General features: G+C 39.0%; 1 protein-coding gene across 8 annotated transcripts in view; it reads right to left on the bottom strand.

The window, feature by feature from the left end:
* Positions 1–1582: 1582 nt before the first annotated feature.
* Positions 1583–18358, bottom strand: part of SLTM (SAFB like transcription modulator) — a 44076-nt gene continuing 27300 nt past the window's right edge. For all 8 annotated transcript variants that reach the window (XM_032864837.1, XM_032864839.1, XM_032864841.1 and 5 more), the window contains 13 exons: positions 17462–17580; positions 15243–15392; positions 14926–15029; positions 14666–14832; positions 14080–14165; positions 13689–13852; positions 11099–11279; positions 10253–10377; positions 9291–9461; positions 7752–8066; positions 7495–7639; positions 4640–4800; positions 1583–2655 (listed from right to left, as the gene is read on the bottom strand). In XM_032864837.1, the coding sequence (XP_032720728.1) occupies positions 2547–2655; positions 4640–4800; positions 7495–7639; positions 7752–8066; positions 9291–9461; positions 10253–10377; positions 11099–11279; positions 13689–13852; positions 14080–14165; positions 14666–14832; positions 14926–15029; positions 15243–15392; positions 17462–17580 (1997 nt within the window). In that variant the 3' untranslated portion in view covers positions 1583–2546. The remainder of the gene's footprint in view (positions 2656–4639; positions 4801–7494; positions 7640–7751; positions 8067–9290; positions 9462–10252; positions 10378–11098; positions 11280–13688; positions 13853–14079; positions 14166–14665; positions 14833–14925; positions 15030–15242; positions 15393–17461; positions 17581–18358) is intronic.

The raw sequence follows: 18358 nt of genomic DNA, 5'->3' as shown, positions 1-18358 counted from the left end.
TTTTCCCTTTGATTACCTGTGATTGAATGATCAGAGCTGCCTATATTTTTAAGATTTTTTTTTTTTAAGAGAGAGAGCGTGTACACAAGCAGCAGGAGGGGCAGAGGGAGGGGGAGAGAAACAGACTTCCCACTGAGCATGGAGCCCAATGTGGGGCTCAAACTCGAAAGCCTGAGATCGTGACCTGAGCCGAAATCAAGAGTCAGATGCTTAACCCACCAAGTCACCCAGGTGCCCCCAGAGCTGCCTGTATTTTCAATTTTTATTATAATGGAAGTTGGACAGTAGAAATCATAAAGGTATTAAATCTAGGGATAAAGAAATGCGGATCCATAAGGATTTAATTACATGCTTCAGCTAGCAGGATCAGAACCAGACTCTAAGACTTCTCTTGATCTAGTCTGTCAATCTTGGTACTGTGCTAAAACCCTTTTAAACCCTTCTCATTGGTACTCTCTAGCTAACGGAATGGAAACAAATGACAGTAATATATAATATTAATAATATTAAGATTTCACAGCATAACTAGGACAGTTCTGAAAGCTCTGGACACAAGTTGGTGCACAAGTCCTCCTTTGCCCATTCCTGAGTGGTTCAAGTGTATTAAGTTATTAATCATCAGTTAATCAGAAAATTACATTAATCAGACCATCTCATTCCCACTGGCAAAAGATGGGGTTTCTAATACCAAAATAACATGTGTTTGAGTAGTGAGGAGAAAAACTCTCCCACCCATAAAATTACTGGCTGTTCGTCAAAGAGCATCTGGTTTTACTTACTCTGGATGCTATCAGTGATTCTCAATGCCACCTGCACATCGGAATCATCTGGGGGAATTTTTGTGGAAAATATGCCTGGGCCCCACCCCCAGGCATTCGGTTCTGAGAACCACTGCCCTGGCTCACCCCAGGAGACCTCCAATTTTGTCCTGCTGTACCAAAGCATTTCTCTATTTAGCCAGCAACCTTTACAAACTGAAATCGTCAGTTGTGGGGTTAAGAAGGGCCAAAAAGATTATGAAACCCAGACCAATACAGAAGCACCAGTTCCCCAAAAGGCCAAAGAGCAGAGCATGGTGGCTGCGCATGCCACTCAGGGGTCTGAGTCATCTCATGAACCTGACTATGGCCACCCGTGGACATTTACAGGAACTTCTACAAAGACTACTTCTCAAATCAAAAGGTGGCCTCAGGGTGATCCCTTATTCCCAATCTTTCGCTTTATACAAGCATCCAGACTGCTCAAATATCCAAGAATCTAGACCATTTGGGTTATTCATCACTGATTTATAGGAAGGAATAGGGAGGCTTTAAGAGGTAGTATTCAGAATTTACGTCGAAGGGCTGGCCTAGAAAAGATGCCTTTAAAAAAAAAAGCTGTAAGATTAGTGGTTAACTCGCCAACACTTCACCAGAGCATACTACCCAGCTACTGAAGTGAAAATCAAAGTGAGATTTATTTCCAAAAACGAAGCCCAAAAGACTGCCTTCATAGCTCAAAACCCAGTCACTTACTTTGGGTTTAACTGCAGAAAGGGCTGGAGGACTAACACCTAAAGAGCTGGAAACAAAGACACATACACTTCCAGGTGTGGATTTTTATTTTCACAAAAAGACAACAATGCCTTCCCACATACAAGTATTTACAAAACCCAACTGATTCACCAAGCTAGAACCTGGGTTTTTTTTTCCAGTTCTCAACATAGTTGGGAACATGGAAACATTAGTACCCACACAATTCCCAGAGATGGAATTTATCCACCAAACAGTGCAGATTACCTAAAAAAGTGCACTTACCTGCACAACTCAGTCTAAAAACCTCAAGTGATACAAACCTCATGGCCAAGGTTTCATGAATCTATTTGGTTTCATACCATGCAAACCCGAACAAGTGTGCTGCTACACTAACCTCAAAATCAGCTCTCATTTTACAGTTAAAAAGGTTCTCAACGCTTTAGCAACTATACAGAATATGAAGGTTTATTTCAAAAAAGAGTACATTTTTTTTAAACCAGGATACACAGATGCACTTAATGTAACAGTACCTTCTGCAAAAATAGGTTACATAATACTCAGAAATGCAAGGAACAATCTTATTCTCTAAAAATTAGACAGCAGACTTTTTTTTTAAGCTTAGACAGCCTTCAAAATGGAGGCTGAAAATGCTTGGTGACAAGAAGGAACTCTAGAGCCTGACACCACAGAGCTAATGCTGCAAATGAAACTACGACCACACACCTGCAAACTACTCTTTATATTCACACAGCGTTAAACAAAATGGTTTGGATTCCATCTTTTCAAATGTGTTTCGGTGCTGGAAGAAAAAAAGTTGAATGATACACAAAACTAGTAAAAGTTACAACGGAACTATTTAAACATCTTCTCCAAAATTGAGAAAAGCAATCATGTTAAATTTTAAAAAATGAGAAAAAAAGAAAAGTCTGACAGAACTCTCAAGCAAGTCAGAGGTCCTCTTCATAAGTAGTCAAGTAAAGTTTACAGGAGATTTCAATAAATTATCTTGAAACCATGGCAGAGAGCTAATTCTCAGAATCGTCGTGGAGGTCCACCCTTAAAAGGCTTAAATCCGGAGCCACTTCCTCTTGGCATGGAATTACCACTGATTTGTACAATTCTATTAATTGGGGATGCATTACTGAAAAAGGTTTAAAAGAAAAAATTGTCAAGAACAAAAGAATAAATTACAGCTACTACTTATTAAGTGCTTATCATTTACCACGCACGGTTCTTTGTACTTTACCCATATTAAATAAGTTATACTTTTCAACAGTCCTGTGAGGTATGGACCATTACTAACCCCACCTTCCTGATAAAGAAACTGGGATCTGGCGGTTAAGTAACTTGCCCAAGATCACGACTAATAAACGCTGGAACAAGGATCTGAACTTGGGCACTCTCACTTCAAAGTCTCTGCCTCATAGTGAGCCAACTGATGAGATGCACCATGAATGGACTGGAGCAGTGGCTCTGAGTGTGATCCCCAGACCAGCAGCATCGGCATCAACTAGGAATTTGAACCTCTGAACTAGAGGACATCACCACAGAATTGTTTCTGGAGTTCTTTTTTGTTTGTTTGTTTCTGGAGTTCTTTTGGAGGAGAATGGATTTTTTTTTTTAATATGTTTAACAGCAACATTTTAAAATATGTTTAATAATTAATTAATTATTGTAATTAATAATTAATGAGCAACACAGGAAAAAAGACCCATCGAAACACCCTACAACCAATTTGGTAGATAAAAACCCATGGTGAAACAGCTTAAGGAGAGGAAGATCAGATGACATAGAGGTCTGAATGCCTGGCTGAGGAAGGCAGGTTAGATCTGTGACCGGAGAGGCAGCTCCCTGGCTTTGGAGCAAGTAATGGTACGACAACACAGTTCTAATAAATAGTTAAATTTTTAAAAGTATGAGTAACAGAGAAGATAAAACACTAATTTGATAAGCTGAAATGAGGAAGATGGCATAGCTATTGCAACTATTTTTCTTAAATGGAACCACATGTAGAAATTTAGGCTAGGAGTGGAGGGAGATAAAAGATGAGGCCCCGTCTGGGTGAACAAGATGCACAGGGGCACTGGCAAGTGAAAAGAAACCGGCAGAAACACACGGAACATGAAGAACTGAATCAGGACAGGAATGACTTTGCCTGTAGCCCTGAATTTATGCAGCCGGCAAAGCATTTACATAAAGATCATAAAATAGAGCTAAATATCAAGAGCAGTGTCTCAAGTTCAACTATCTGAAGGAGTAGGCAAAGGAAATCCAAAGGGGCAGAAAGAAAGTCAGATGCCTGAGAAAACGGAGAAGTGTCCCTCCCCCGCCCCCCTGAAAAAGAAAAGCCACAGTGAGCAACAGTGCTTAACCACCAAGGAGACTGAGAGCTGAAAATAAAGGAATACAGATGTCTCCGGAAAAAAGGCACCGGTAACCTTTGAAACCAAAGACAGAATGAGCGATGAGGCCATGCAGGCACAGACACAATAAACACTCACTCAAGTCTGACAGCAGAACCAACCACAGCAAAGCAGTAAGTCGGATCAGCAAGCCCGCCCCCTCTTCTAAGACAGGGGAATGGGAAAGACAGAAGGGCACAGAGGAGAGGGAGAGAACAAAGACGTGCCGGCTGAGGGGCCATGATGGATGTTGGTGCACAGCGAACATAAAGCTCGCCTCTGAGAATACGAACAGGCTTTGGGTTAGTTAAATATCCAACAGTTTTGCTAGAGCTATTGGAGAAGGAAGGGAGCAGAATGTACTTTCAGTCTCCTCTTCCATTCGAAGACTGTAGTAGTGCCAAATAGTGAACAAGATAATGGTTCTGACGTGAAGTTAGTGCTCTCCATATACTAGATTCTGATGCACACACATCCCTGTATCTCAATCCCTATGGCAGAATGCCAATCGATGAACTTACAATGAAGAATATCAACTAACAAATTAACATCCGCTGCCCTGCATATAATCTCTGGGAGATCTGGGGTTAATATGGGGAAATGTGTAGGAAGAGGTAGGGCTGTTACTAGTTGCGATTTAGTCTCTCAGAAACTCTACTGCCCTTTAAAGAAGGATAAAGGTTTGGATGAATGGTTGCAGTAAAGTCTTAACTGAGTACTTACCTCGTGTGTTGGGTTATCATGCCTGCTCCTGTCCGGCCATCACCCATTCGCCTTGCATCATGATAGCCGGGCCCTTGAGAAGGTGGACCATGCCACTCTTTCCTTGGTCCACTTGTGTCCCGTCCATGGCGTTCAACCACATGTCGTTCCTCAGGGTAGTGCTAAAGAATTACATATTAAAAGTAAAGTCGAGGGGCGCCTGGGTGGCTCAGCTGGTTAAAGCCTCTGCCTTCGGCTCAGGTCGTGATCCTAGGGTCCTGGGATCGAGCCCCACATGGGGCTCGCTCGGCAGGGAGCCTGCTTCCCCACCCCACCCCCACTCTTTCTCTGCCTGCCTCTCTGCCTACTTGTGATCTCTGTCTGTCAAATGAGTAAATAAAATCTTTAAACAAAAAAAAAAAGTAAAGTCTATGAGGGTTGCGAGGGGGAGGCGGGTAGGGAGAGGGTGGTAGGGTTATGGACACTGGGGAGGGTATGTGCTATGGTGAGTGCTGTGAAGTGTGTAAGCCTGACGATTCACAGACCTGTACCCCTGGGGCTAATAATACATTATATGTTAATTAAAAAAAAAAAAAAGTAGTCACGACACCTGCAGCCTCATGGCGATTCACTTATGCCGGTATGCTCTTAATGTCCGAAACAAACCAGTAAGGTGTTTGAGAAGAAAAGAAGGTTGAATAATACCACAGCACTTGGAAAGCATTTCCACCTGTTCGGTACTGAGAAGCTGCTCAGGCTTCAGGGTAGGGTATGGGAGCAATGTAATTTCTATTTCCATACCTTTCAGCATGCATGTACTTTCTGACTTTTGAGTATTTCTAGATCTATGTGTGTATAGTGCCTGGATCGACAGATATGTGAGAAGGTAAAACAGTAAGACAAATGAGGGTAAATGTAAGATCGACATGCAAACAGCACAGACACGGGAGTTGTCCTATTTCATAGAGGACTCACTACTGCTATGACTCCCACAAGGTCTTACATATATGACTACGAAAAAGAGTAATGAACGTAAGGAAACAAGAGCCATAGAACTAAGGATCCAAGGAGAGCAAACTAAGTGATGATACTTAGTCTACAGAAAAGAAAGCTGAAGGTACTCTATAGAGAGAAGATACTGGCAAAACAAAAAACAGCATTTTCAAGGGAGGAACAGGACACCTCTTCTAAATGGACATCGGAATGCAGGGGCCAATCTATGAGTTTTTGCCCCAACTAAGGCAGAATGTCTGCATTACAAACCCTGTCTTAAAAGTTCTGCTCAGGATAACGAGCTCAATGAACTAACTGATCTACTGATAATATCTACTAACTCTCGGGGCACCTGGGTGGCTCAGTGGGTTGAGCCTCTGTCTTCGGCTCAGTCACGGTCCCAGGGTCCTGGGATCGAGCCCTGCATCAGGCTCTCTGCTCAGTGGGAAGCCTGCTACCCTTCTCTCTCTGCCTGCCTCTCTGCCTACTTGTGATCTCTGTCTGTCAAATAAATAAATAAAATCTTAAAAAAAAAAAATCTACTAACTTTCTACTTATTAGAAACAGGAAAGCTGATAATGCCATCAGGCCCAAATCTGTTTCATGAATGCTCCAGATGAAATGGAAAATGTATAGTGGTATTAGCTAGTATGCCAAGGGATTAAAAAAAATCTTCCAGTAAAAAATATTGCTATAAAATCTAATAGGTATTCAAACACAAGATAAAGCATTAGAGTACCACCAGGTTGGAGGATGGACACACACACAAACCACAAACACACTTCAGAATTCTTTGTTGTATATAATTTAAGAAGATATTCCATTTATGCCACTGTCAAGTAATATGCCAGTGTTTCATCACCAGAATGTTTTCAGATTAGGTAAAAAAGGTTTTGGCTCATCTGAGTTGCTAAGAGATGAAGATACTTCATTAACTTACAAAATATTCAAGTCAATAAAGTGTCACAAGAATAAAAAGCAATTAAAAAATATGAACTATTCCACTCACCTACCTTTAGAATTAGAACAACAAAAAAAAAGAGACAAAAATTTTATCTCAGTTCTACCTTCTAAGCTACTTAATGAACGAGGAGAGTATTTATTTATTTATTAATTTTTAAAGATTTTATTTATTTGACAGAGAGAGATCACAAGTAGTCAAAGAGGCAGGCAGAGAGAGAAAGAGAGAGGGAAGCAGGCTCCCCGCTGAGCAGAGCTCAATGCAGGACTCAATCCCAGGACCCTGAGATCATGACCCGAGCTGAAGGCAGCGGCTCAACCCACTGAGCCACCCAGGTGCCCCACTAGGAGAGTATTTAAAAAAAAAAAAAAAAAAGGGCACCTGGGTGGCACATTTGCTTAGCACCTGCCCTCGGCTCAGGTCATGATCCCAAGGTCCTGGGATCGAGCTGCATGCAAATCAGGTGCCCTGCTTGGCAGGAACTGCTTCTCCCTCTCCCACTTCCCCTGCTTGTGCTTCTGCTCTGTCTCTCTCTGTCAAATGAAGAAATAAAATCTTAAAAAAAAGTTAAAAGTGAGAGAAACGCAAGTTGAAGTCAAAGTCTTCCCAGCTAATCTAAAAGCCTCAATTTCTTAAAAGGAAATAAAACCTTCATCTCTAAGAAGGCTCATCTACAAAATTTAACAATGCTCAAATTTGAGCAGGAATTTTAAGAAAAATGGCATAAGAATTTCAGGGCTAACATCCTACTTCTTTGGACTATTAATGTTCAATTATTGACAGTAAAAATGTGAAAAATACTAAGAGCTTTTTTAAGAAGCTCGTCTCCCAATCGTTCTACTCTAACTAATGTAGACCATCAAAATGGTAAATCCCAGGAATTTATTCCTGAAGAGGTGACAATACGTCCTTAAGCATTTACCTGTGTTCCACTTCCTCGGTCCGTGACCACGCCCCTGTCTCCGTCTCTGTTTCCGTAGCCCGACGCATTACTGCGACCGCCAGGGGGAGCGCCCCTCACACTGTGTCCTGATACTTCCCTCCCAGATCGTTCCGGCCTCTCAACTCTGTCCAATAAAACCCGAAGACATCTTCGATCAAAACTCTATTACACCATTTTTTCCTTGAACACAAATATGTTCTGTGCCACCGGCTGGGCCCTGGCAACTAAACAGATACCTTGTTTCCCGTTTGTCGGCGGACATGCCGCCGTCGCTTTTCCAGGTGGCTGGTCTGGACGGATTCGGCCCTGCTTCTCGAGGATGTCTAGGGTGAGTGATATCAGGCCTGTCATGGATGATCACGGTTCTCCTCTCGTCTCGTTCTCCACGGACTTCTCGCCTGTCCGTTTCCCTAAGTTCATTTCTTGGTGGTGGAGGCTCATTTCTTCTGGAATCACTGAAATTTTTGGGATACCTTTCAAAACCCGGATCTTCTCTTCGTGCAGTAGGACGTGTTTTCTTCCCTTCACTTTGACCAACAAAGCGTTCTCGCCTATTGATGATCCAAAACAAAGAACAAAGGTCTGAGATGTACTTACTTGGCCTTATTTTTTTTTAATAAATCACAACTTTTTTTTAAAGATTTTATTTATTTATTTGACAGAGATCACAAGTAAGCAGAGAGGCAGGCAGAGAGAGAGGAAGGGAAGCAGGTTCCCTGCTGAACAGAGAGCCTGATGCGGGGCTTGATCCCAGGACCCTGAGATCATGACCTGAGCCGAAGGCAGAGGCTTAACCCACTGAGCCACTCAGGCGTCCCGCTTGGCCTTATTCTTAATTGTACTTGGATAACTTAGAAAAATCACAGCTTCTTTAAAAATTAACTTAAGGCAAAGCCACCAGAAAAGCCACAACTGTTGATTATAATAACTTATATTCTAAATGCCTGGTATGGAGACTGTTGTTTAGCATCTGGGAGGAAATCACATCAAACACTCAAGTGACTACCAGCCTGAATGAAGAAGGTTCTAGTGTTCTCAACAGCTGAGGCACACCCCAAGCTAACAGCTAACAGTATTCCCACCTAGTTTTAAACAATGTTAAGAGGATAAAGCCAATCAACTTACCTTTGTTATGGTGGCCTATCAAACTAAATTTTTTTTCAAGGTTTATTTATTTAAGCAATCGCTATAACCTGACATGGGGCTCAAACTCATGACCTCAAACTAATTTTGAATACTGAATCACATTTACATTAATAACAAAACCAAACCAAACATAGGATTTGTTCTGAACACTCAGATGGGACCTGTAGTACTTAAGATTTTTTTTTTTTTTTAAGATTTTATTTATTTATTTGACAGACAGAGATCACAAGTAGGCAGAGAGACAGGCAGAGTTGGGGTGGGGAGCAGGTTCCCCGCCGAGCAGAGAGCCTGATTCAGGCCTCAATCCCAGGACTCTGAGATCATAACCTGAGCCGAAAGCAGAGGCTTAACCCACTCAGCCACCCCGGTGCCCAGTACATAAGATTTTAATAGAGAACCAAAGTTACCATTAGCAAGGCTCACACACCAAATAAAACAAATTTTTTTTTCTTTTTCTTTTTTTTAAAGATCTTATTTATTTGAGAGTGAGCGAGCAAGAGAGTACATGAGCTGGGGAAGAGGCAGATAGGCAAGGGAGAAACAGACTCCCCACTGAGCAAGGAGGAGCCCAAAATGGGGCTCAATCCCAGGACCCCCCAAATATAGTAACTTTTAAGATATCTATATACCTTTCAAAAGATGAAGACTGTACTGCTGAACTCTCAGGAAACCTGCCCCTCTCTCGGTGATCAAAGTCATTAAATCTGTTTTGCTGGCGAGAATAGTCAGATCCATGGCTGAATCGTGCATCTGTATCTAGAGACAACTTTTTACTCTCGCTCCAGTAAGGATCATCTCGCCTTGAAGAGAAATATTTGCTCATTTATATAAATTAGTTTAATAATAATTCAACAACACTAACTTGGAGTCATACATACCACATACTAGGAACTGTGGATACAGAGGGCTAATAAACTCAAGACACAAAACATTTTGTTACAAGAACAAACTAGCAAAGAATTAACTATCAGATGGCACAGACTCATGCAATGTTAGAGGAATTTCACAGGAGAGAAAACAGGTGAAAAATGATCTGTTTTAAAATTTGTAAATGGAAAAGACAGATACCATTTTATAATAAAATTCTAACCAATAGTACACAACTTTTTTCAGTCACACTTAACTTCGGTAAGTCCGAAGCACAATTCATTCATTCCATGTATTTCTCACCACAATCAATTAAATCTCACAGAACTTATATGAAGAAAATTCAATGACTGCATTTGGGAATCTATTAAGCAGCATGAACACAAACACACAATGCAATCCTTCCCAGTTTGCAACTTCCAAATTTATCTGCACTACCCTCTGAGAATCCTCAAAATGGGTCTGAGTGTGAGAACCATCACTGAAGCCTATGGCGGTGATGTATTCCCAGTCATAATGGAAAAACATTTGGCAACAGGAAGGGAAAGGGGAAAAGGGCAGACTCTTCCCACTTGACAAGCACTGGATCCACTCCCATCCCTACTGAGCATGACCTTTTATTCCAGGGACGGCTGCCTGTACCTGCTACTCCTCCAATCAGCTTTAAATCAGTCTGAAAGGCTTAAGATAGCACGCGCTGTTAAAGAAGAAAGCAGGCAACTACCTATGATCTACATCACGTGGGCGTTTCAAAGAATTCCTTTTCTCTTGTTCATAACGAAGCTGCTGCTGTTGCCTTCTCAGCTCCTCTCGTTCTCGAGCAATACGTTCGGCTTCCTTACGACGTTCCTTCAGACAACACAGAAGGAAGAACCAACCAATGCAAAATGAAAACATAAGGTAAGTAAGTACATGCACAACCTTGTTTTCATCCTGTCATTAAGAAACCACCAAAGGCAAGCACCAGGCAAAACACACACCTGGGACAAATACGTAAACGAAATTGACTTCAGAAATCAGTAATCTAGGCTATGGCTAGTGTTCTACAACATTAAAAATAACGGAAATTGGGTGGTGGAAGCTGGCAGGTAATGGGGAAGGTCAGATTTAGTTTCATCATTTGACTGAAACAAAAGCACCTGAAGGGAATTAGATATAAAGTTCTTAAAACCCTGGATACAGTTCTGCAAAGAGAGGCATTATTTCCTTCCAGCCTTGGGAAATCATTCCCACTCTACAATGTAAGGAAATAAGTTATTATTTGCGGAGACTGGGATAGTGACAGAGCCTGGATTACAACTACTCTGGACTCATAGTCCTATGCTCAGACTATTAGGCTGCCATGATTGCAGAGCTTGGGTTATTACCAATTGGCTCGAACAAAGTCACAACTAAATGTATTGTGAACTAGCACCTAAGTGATTGTTTTCTTTCAGGGACACTTAATAAATGCTCATTAACTAAGCTCATTCTACAGAAGCTTTACAACAAGTAAAGCAAATTTTAGGGCAAAAATCACAGGGTTTGAAAAAGGTCAGTTATTTAAGATGAAAAGATTTTCTGACTGCACCTGTTCAATACGAATGCGTTCCCTTTCCAAGCGTTCGCGTTCCATTCTCTCTCTCTCTAGTTTTTGCCTTTCAATTTCTAGGCGCTCTCTCTCTCTCTGTAAGCGTTCCCGTTCTTCCCGTTCACGAATTATTCTAATGCGTTCTCGCTCTCGACGCTCTCTTTCTGCAATCTCTCTTCGTCTAACAAAAATCAGTATTTAGAAATACTTAAATTATGCTAGCACTGTGTAAAAGAGAATAGCTTTTGCGTTTGAATTTTTCCTTGAGGTTGGCAATTTTAAACTTCAACTCAACCTAAGTAGTTTTAATGTAATTGGAAAGAGAACTCAAAATAAAACTTTAAACAGATTCCAATGCTATCACTTCTTTATTAAGACTGTCAACTGAGCAGCTGAATTTTATAGAGTAGTTGCCTCTTAGAGGATTCCTGTTTAAATAAAAATCCCGTAATAGCCCATTAGCGAATCCACATTTTAAAAAGGAGATATTCTACATATATGAATTTCCAAAACTACAACTTCTACTGTTTTTGACAGGAAAATTTCCAGTATCTAGTATATGGTCTACCTCCTTAAACAAGGTATACCTTATTTTGATGAGTTGGGATCATACCCGTCAACATGAATTATAGCAAATGCTAAAGCGTTGTCTTTGCTTGAAGGGCTTTCTTAATGTTCAACTGGCCCATGCTTCTTTGAGTCAGGAGGCAGTTCAAATGTTTGCTGAACTCAATGAAGTTACTGTATTGGGACTAGAAGTCACGTTTTTGTCATCCCCTCACTCTAGGGCCCTCCATGTACTCTACCAGCATGTCTTCTTCTAGTAACCCAGTGGTTCTCAGCGGCTCAGTGCTGCACCCACGGAAATCTGAGGGGCATTTTATCACAAACGACCAAGGGGGCTGTTAGCAGCATTTAGGCAGTGGGGAACCAAAGATCCTAAGTATCTTTTGAAGCATGTAAAAATCAGAATAGTTCTGCACAACAAAAACTGTCCAACAATTATACCTTTCAAATGCCATAATGGACATTCATGTCATTAAAACAAAACAAAACAAAATCACCTTAAAAAAAATTGTAGCCTAAAACTTGACTCGTTTTTAATAAATGTTAGGTTGGTTTATTTGCTTTGGCATGGTTTTTATATAAAAACTAAAATTTCAAGAAATACAACTCCATGTAAATTAAAGGAAAAATACTTTAAGACCTTCACCAAGAGCTGTTCACCATTTCAGAAATCAGGTAGTAATGTCAACACCACTCCTGGTATTTGACTTACCAAAATGACACACCAATATCAGTCTGCATTTGTAGCTGTCACATTTTCATTGAGTCTAAAGAGGGTTGTAAACATCTGACTACTTCATTAGGTCTTCTAGAGAGTCGTGCCTAAACATTCATATCTGGAATATATGCTTCATTATAATTTGCTTTTATTTCTTCTTTAGGTTAGAATTAAGGCATTATATTGTTTTTTTGGAAATTATTTATAAAGGCATATTATGCATTTGTAGGCCTATTATGCATCAATTACTTTTCAGCAGAGTGAAGAGGATGCTGTGACTTTTTTTTTTTTTTTTTTTTTTTTTTTTAATATAAAAGGGGTACTTCTCTGACAGACCTGAGAATCACTGCTCTGGTAGATCCTACTCTCTCATCCTAACTTATCATATAAAGAGGAATCTCAGCATACTGGGACTTCATCAAAAAAAAAAAAAAAAAAGAGAAAAAAAATGGGTTCTGAGTAACACCAGGATTATTTCCTTCTAATAAAGTATGTGGCAATCATAGTACTATTTAAGCTGTCAAATGTGGCTGGTTGTTCCTAACACTCCTGTGAATGAACAGACGAAATCCCATGTGATAACCTATCAATGAGATAGGTTAATATTTGGAAATTTATATTAAAAAACACTTTCACAAGAATATTTTAAGTGGCATCCAAAAACTGATATAGGAAAGCAATGGTGGCATTTGTGGTGAACTGCTGAGATACTGCCACTAACAATGAAGTGTTTGTCTCAGTTTGTTTTAAAGAGAATGCTTGCTTTGAGATAGAGCCTGAACACAATAAGGTTCAGAAGGCGAATCTTCCTTCACTTGGGCTCTAATCCAAAGTACAATCAATTTTTCCTAAAATGTCGACATGCTACTTTGAACACTGTAGCTTACACTATCTTATCTCAACATCATTTTTTTCTGTAAAGTCATGTTTTTCATGGCGGCAGCTTTGGAGTAGAGGAAAGAGCATTGGACTTGGAGTCAGAAGACTTGGGTCTGAGTCCCGACTCTGCCACTCATTAGCCATGTGGCATTGGAAGAGTCATTTAGCCTCTCCGGGCCTCCATTTTTTCAATTATATAATGGGCACACCTAATCTTAAAGAACAGTTGAGACAGAAGTAACAGTTGGAAAGGTAATTTGTAAATTGTAAAATGCTATACAAACTTAAGAAATCATTAGGTTTTACTGCACTTAAAAGTGGCCAATAGCTTTCTGTGGGAATACAATTTCTAGAAATCTGGTTTGTAACTAGCATTAAATTTGTACCTATAGTTAAAGACAGATATAAAATAGACTCTTTTCCTACCTTCGAAGTTCCATTGCTCGTCTCAATCTCTCAAAGCGAACTAAATGCTCTCTTAGTCTTTGTTCCTTCATCTTTTCAAAAGGCAAGATGTCTTTCCTTCTATAGTCTTTGTCCCTTTTTTTATCTAGGCTAGCTCTCTCCTTTTCCTTGCTCCTTCCATGAATCTACAGGGGAAAAAAAAAAAGTTGTAACAGGACTAGAAGTTAAAATAATTTGGGGTTTTGGTTTTCAAGTTAGGCTTCTCATTTAAAAAAGCTTAAATGAGTAATGATATTCCATTTCTCTTAGATTTTCAAGCACAGACCTATGCAAAAAATGGTTACAGAGATACTAAATTATCTTCTTTTAGAAACAGGGAAAATAATCTACAGCATCCCTCCCAGAGACTTACTTTCTCATATCTTCCTCTTCTTGATGGTCTACAATGATCTCCTTTAGTTTGGTCTAGTATTACCATATGTCCTGGACTCTTGGAACCTAAGAGGAAAAAAAAGTAGATAAACAAATGCCTAAAAAACATTTCATTAAAAAAGACAATAAATGTAATGTAAAAATGCTGAATTCTTAGATAGCCAGATATTCACAAACCAGTGCAAGAAATTTTAAAAAAGAACCTACTAACTCTATCAGAATGTAATTTGTCCAGTTTTTAAAAATAACTCAACCCACAAACATAGATACTTTCTGCGATACCAAAAGATCCCAACTCAGTTACAAAGCTACAAATCAGTGACCGTTTACTGCCAGCCCGGGTCTCCAGCAAAGGGGCTCAGCTGAAAAGAACACATCTGTTTCCTAAGGGTAGAAAAGAAGACAACTAGTGCTACTGTACTGGACCTCCTTTTCTACCACACTGACATCTGACAACTAAATGTAAATATTTCTCTGGACTGCAATCTCAGGTCTTCCCTTCCACTGTAAAAATGAAGTTGTAGAAAGCTTTAGAAAGGGACTGAGAAGAAAGATACATAGCATACTTATTCGCTTCTTTTCTTCACTTCTTTTAATCGATTCTGAAGTTTGGCCACTTGATCCATTATCATTCTTCTCGTCTTTACCTTCTATTTTCTTAAGCTCCTTGCCTTCTTTTTTTTCACACTTCTCAGACGACCTTTTCTCTTCTTTTTTGACAGAGGCTTGTGTCCTGACCATACCACCCAAGAAAACAACACAGTGAGAACTACTTCATCAATTTCCCAGAAAAGTCTACATGCTTATCAAAAAAATAAATCCTTACTTGCTACTTCTATCACTCATATTTTTTTTGTCTCCAGAACCTCTTGAACTACTCTTTTCATCATTTTCTTTCTTCAGTTCTTTCTTAGAAGGATCACCTTTAACCTGAAGGTTTAAATAGGAAACAAAACAAAAAGTTACATTGATGATCATAAACAGTATGCTGCTAGGAGAAAATCTGGAAAACATGAAGTAAAAAAAAATAAAAATACTTAAAAATTACACCGAATTGTATTCCCTACTGGTATAACCTCTTGAAATTGAGCATTAGTGGCCCTCAAAGTAACCACTCTCTTATACGCATTTAGGCAAGCTTACTTTTTCAACAGAAATCAGCTGTCCGTGCAGCTCAGTGCGATGAAGATGGGCAATACATCTGGACACCTCTGTGCTTGAAGACATAGTTACAATGCCGTAGCACTTTGCCCCAGGACTTCGAGCATTTGTAACTACCTTTGCACTCAGAACCTACAAGATAAGGTAACACTTTACAAAGTTTTACAACTACATACATTCTGAAAAGATCAAACTTCAGAAGACTATTCAAATAAAATGATTACTCAGGAGACAGAAATTCATGATGAAGGATAAATTTAGGATATATATTATTCTGTTTCATATTCTTGTGATCACTATCTACTTTGCTTTTAAGTATGTAGTAAATATTCAGGGGAACAATTTAAACTGTCAAAAAGCAATTTAACCTAATTTTTTTCTTATTAATTTTTTCAAATATATAGCCAAAACAGTTAGTCACGTCAATGAAATAATGGCACAATTAATGAAAGTAAAGAAATAATATTCTCAATTAGATCTGAGCCAAACTTCCCCTATCATAAGCCCATTCTGAATCTCTCAAAGGGAAGGAAAAAAAAGGCAACTTTCTAGAACGTTTCTAAATGATTGTTAATAATTTTCTGTAACGAGTAACTATAAATTTCAAAAAATGAATAAAGAATTATCCATATATAAAACAGCAGTCTTTAAAAACACTCCCTACAAAAATATACTCTAAAGAGACACACCTTCCAGTTTGTGCTTTTAAGATTCATACCAATATCAAAGTGACAAATAATTTAAATTCTATAAAATAGTTGAGAGAGACAAGGGATGGGTGAGTAAGAAGAAAAGTGAGAGAATGATTTAGTGCTGAACAAAGAGAAAGACAGACATACTGCCATGAAGAGGTAAAGAGGGAATTTAGGAGGCTGTGTGGTATGAATGGCTGGAAACTATCAGCTTTTACCTCAACTCTGGGAAAGGCAGACTTGCCCCAACAGCAACTTGATTTTTAAGCCCAAGGTCTTGTTATAAAGTGCATGGTGTCCTGTGTATAGTTTTAGTCCCAGGAAATGCCAGCATTAAAATATTGGTTTTGGATATCTAACAATAAATCACCAGCGCTGACCATGCAACTACAATTCTCAGTGTTCTGTACCTGACACCTACAAGAATCCTTAACACTCAGGCAACTCTTTATATTAGAAGAAGGAAAAAAAAAAAAAAAAAAAGACCCCTAAAATCAACAGGATAGATTTTTTTTTTTTTTAAGATTTTATTTATTTATTTGACAGACAGAGATCACAAGTAGGCAGAGAAAGATAGGAGGAAACAGACTCTCTGCTGAGCAGAGAGCCTGATGCGGGGCTCGATCCCAGGACCTGGGATCATGACCTGAGCTGAAGGCAGAGGCTTTAACCCACTGAGCCACCCAGGCGCCCCAACAGGATAGATTTTTAAAATATCCATTAATGGTCATTTACCAATACTGGTCATTAATTTAATAAGTATTCCAAAGCCCACTGTGTGTACACAAAGTATAGCAGATAAAGTTCCTGCTATCAAAGAGCTTACACTAGAGTAGATTACATATGATGTATAATGAAAACCAAAAATAAACGGTAGAAAGCAGTGAGTGCCATAAGAGAGAACAACTACAATGCAATTCAAAAACTATTAACTATTATTTTATTCATTTAATTATTTACCATTCTTCTCTATTAGGTCTTTCCCTTATATGCCAGGGAAACCTTTCCTGATGAAACAACTATAGTAAACCCTCCCCTTTTTGCTCTCCTAGCAACTCTTTCCATCATTATGTATCACAACTTCCAATTAAGTATATTTTTACCAGTTTTACATTTTTCTCCACTACTGTATTAGACTCTGTATGATGACAGGGATATTAGTTCCCACCCGACCCCCAAACTCTATATCCCATTGTCTAATACTAGTCTACCTATATTTTCCAAATGACCAGATCAGCCTCAGATACTCTAGTTTCTAGAGAAATCATGATGTATGTGAAAAACAAAATGCAGTCCTTCACTGAAATGGGCTAAAAATACAAGCTTTTAATAAAAAGAGCCCCAGGGCTCTGGGTGAGATTTTATGACTAAATTCACCAGTACCACAGAACTCAGTAATTATGTCTATACCAGTCCTGAGAAAAACAAGAAATTGGAAGGTTTTATATAATACCGTTTTGAATATAATCCCCATTTCAAATGGAGATACTAGAAAGATAAAAAGTGTACCTTTCCATATTTGCCAAAGAGGTTCTTCAAGTCAGCAGCTTTGGTATTAGAAGAAAGTCCACTAACCCAGATATTTTTAGTTGAGCTTCCACTGCTACCACTAGTACTACTTGTACTTCCTAGAATAGATTTAATATCAGACATTTTAGCGTCTTAATTGGAAATTCTATTTTTAAACAAAATTATTAGGTCCATAGGCTTTCAAAATTATAAAACCCTCTTTTAATTTAGTTAAATTATGATAGTACAACCTTGCTGTATCAAAAGCCTATGAATTTGCTATTATTAAAATCAAACACAACAGATAATACAGCTAGTGAGGAAACAAGTCTGAACATCTGTATACTTCCTAGTGCATGAGTTTCACATCAAAATGGGTAAACCATGAACTACAGGTCCTGGCCTTTCACTGCTAAGTTTAATCATTTAGACTCTACCGCTGCACTGAATATAAACAACCATAAAGCAGTCATCAAAAAACTTACAGGACTGCTGAATTACCCACATCTGTTCTGGGCTTTAGATCCTGAGAAACTGGGAGTGTAAGAGGGAACAGTCAAAGCAAGGGATAAAGTATTCCCAAGAATTTAAACATTTAATAACAAAGACTAACCAAAAGCTCAACTTCATTATCTAGCAGAAAAAGACTAAAAATGAAATTATATGCAACTAGTTAACTCTGGATTTAATAAGAAACAATTTTCTAAAACAAATTAATTATAAGAATAAAATCAGAAACCTCAAAATCCTTTAGAATAGGTAAGTATAATGTTATGTAAATCATTTTTGTACTACTTCCATACACAAATTATGGTTTCATAATAGAGATGCCATTTCTTAGAATACAGGCCTACTCAGTCACCCTCCAAAGCTTTTCCTCAAACACGCTATTCTAAA

This window comes from Lontra canadensis, unplaced genomic scaffold, assembly GCF_010015895.1.
Source record: "Lontra canadensis isolate GAN:19392208 unplaced genomic scaffold, GSC_riverotter_1.0 scaffold28, whole genome shotgun sequence".
NCBI lineage: Eukaryota > Metazoa > Chordata > Mammalia > Carnivora > Mustelidae > Lontra > Lontra canadensis.
The sequence above is the reverse complement of the archived record's forward strand: the minus strand, read 5'-3'. Positions and strand labels throughout refer to the sequence as shown.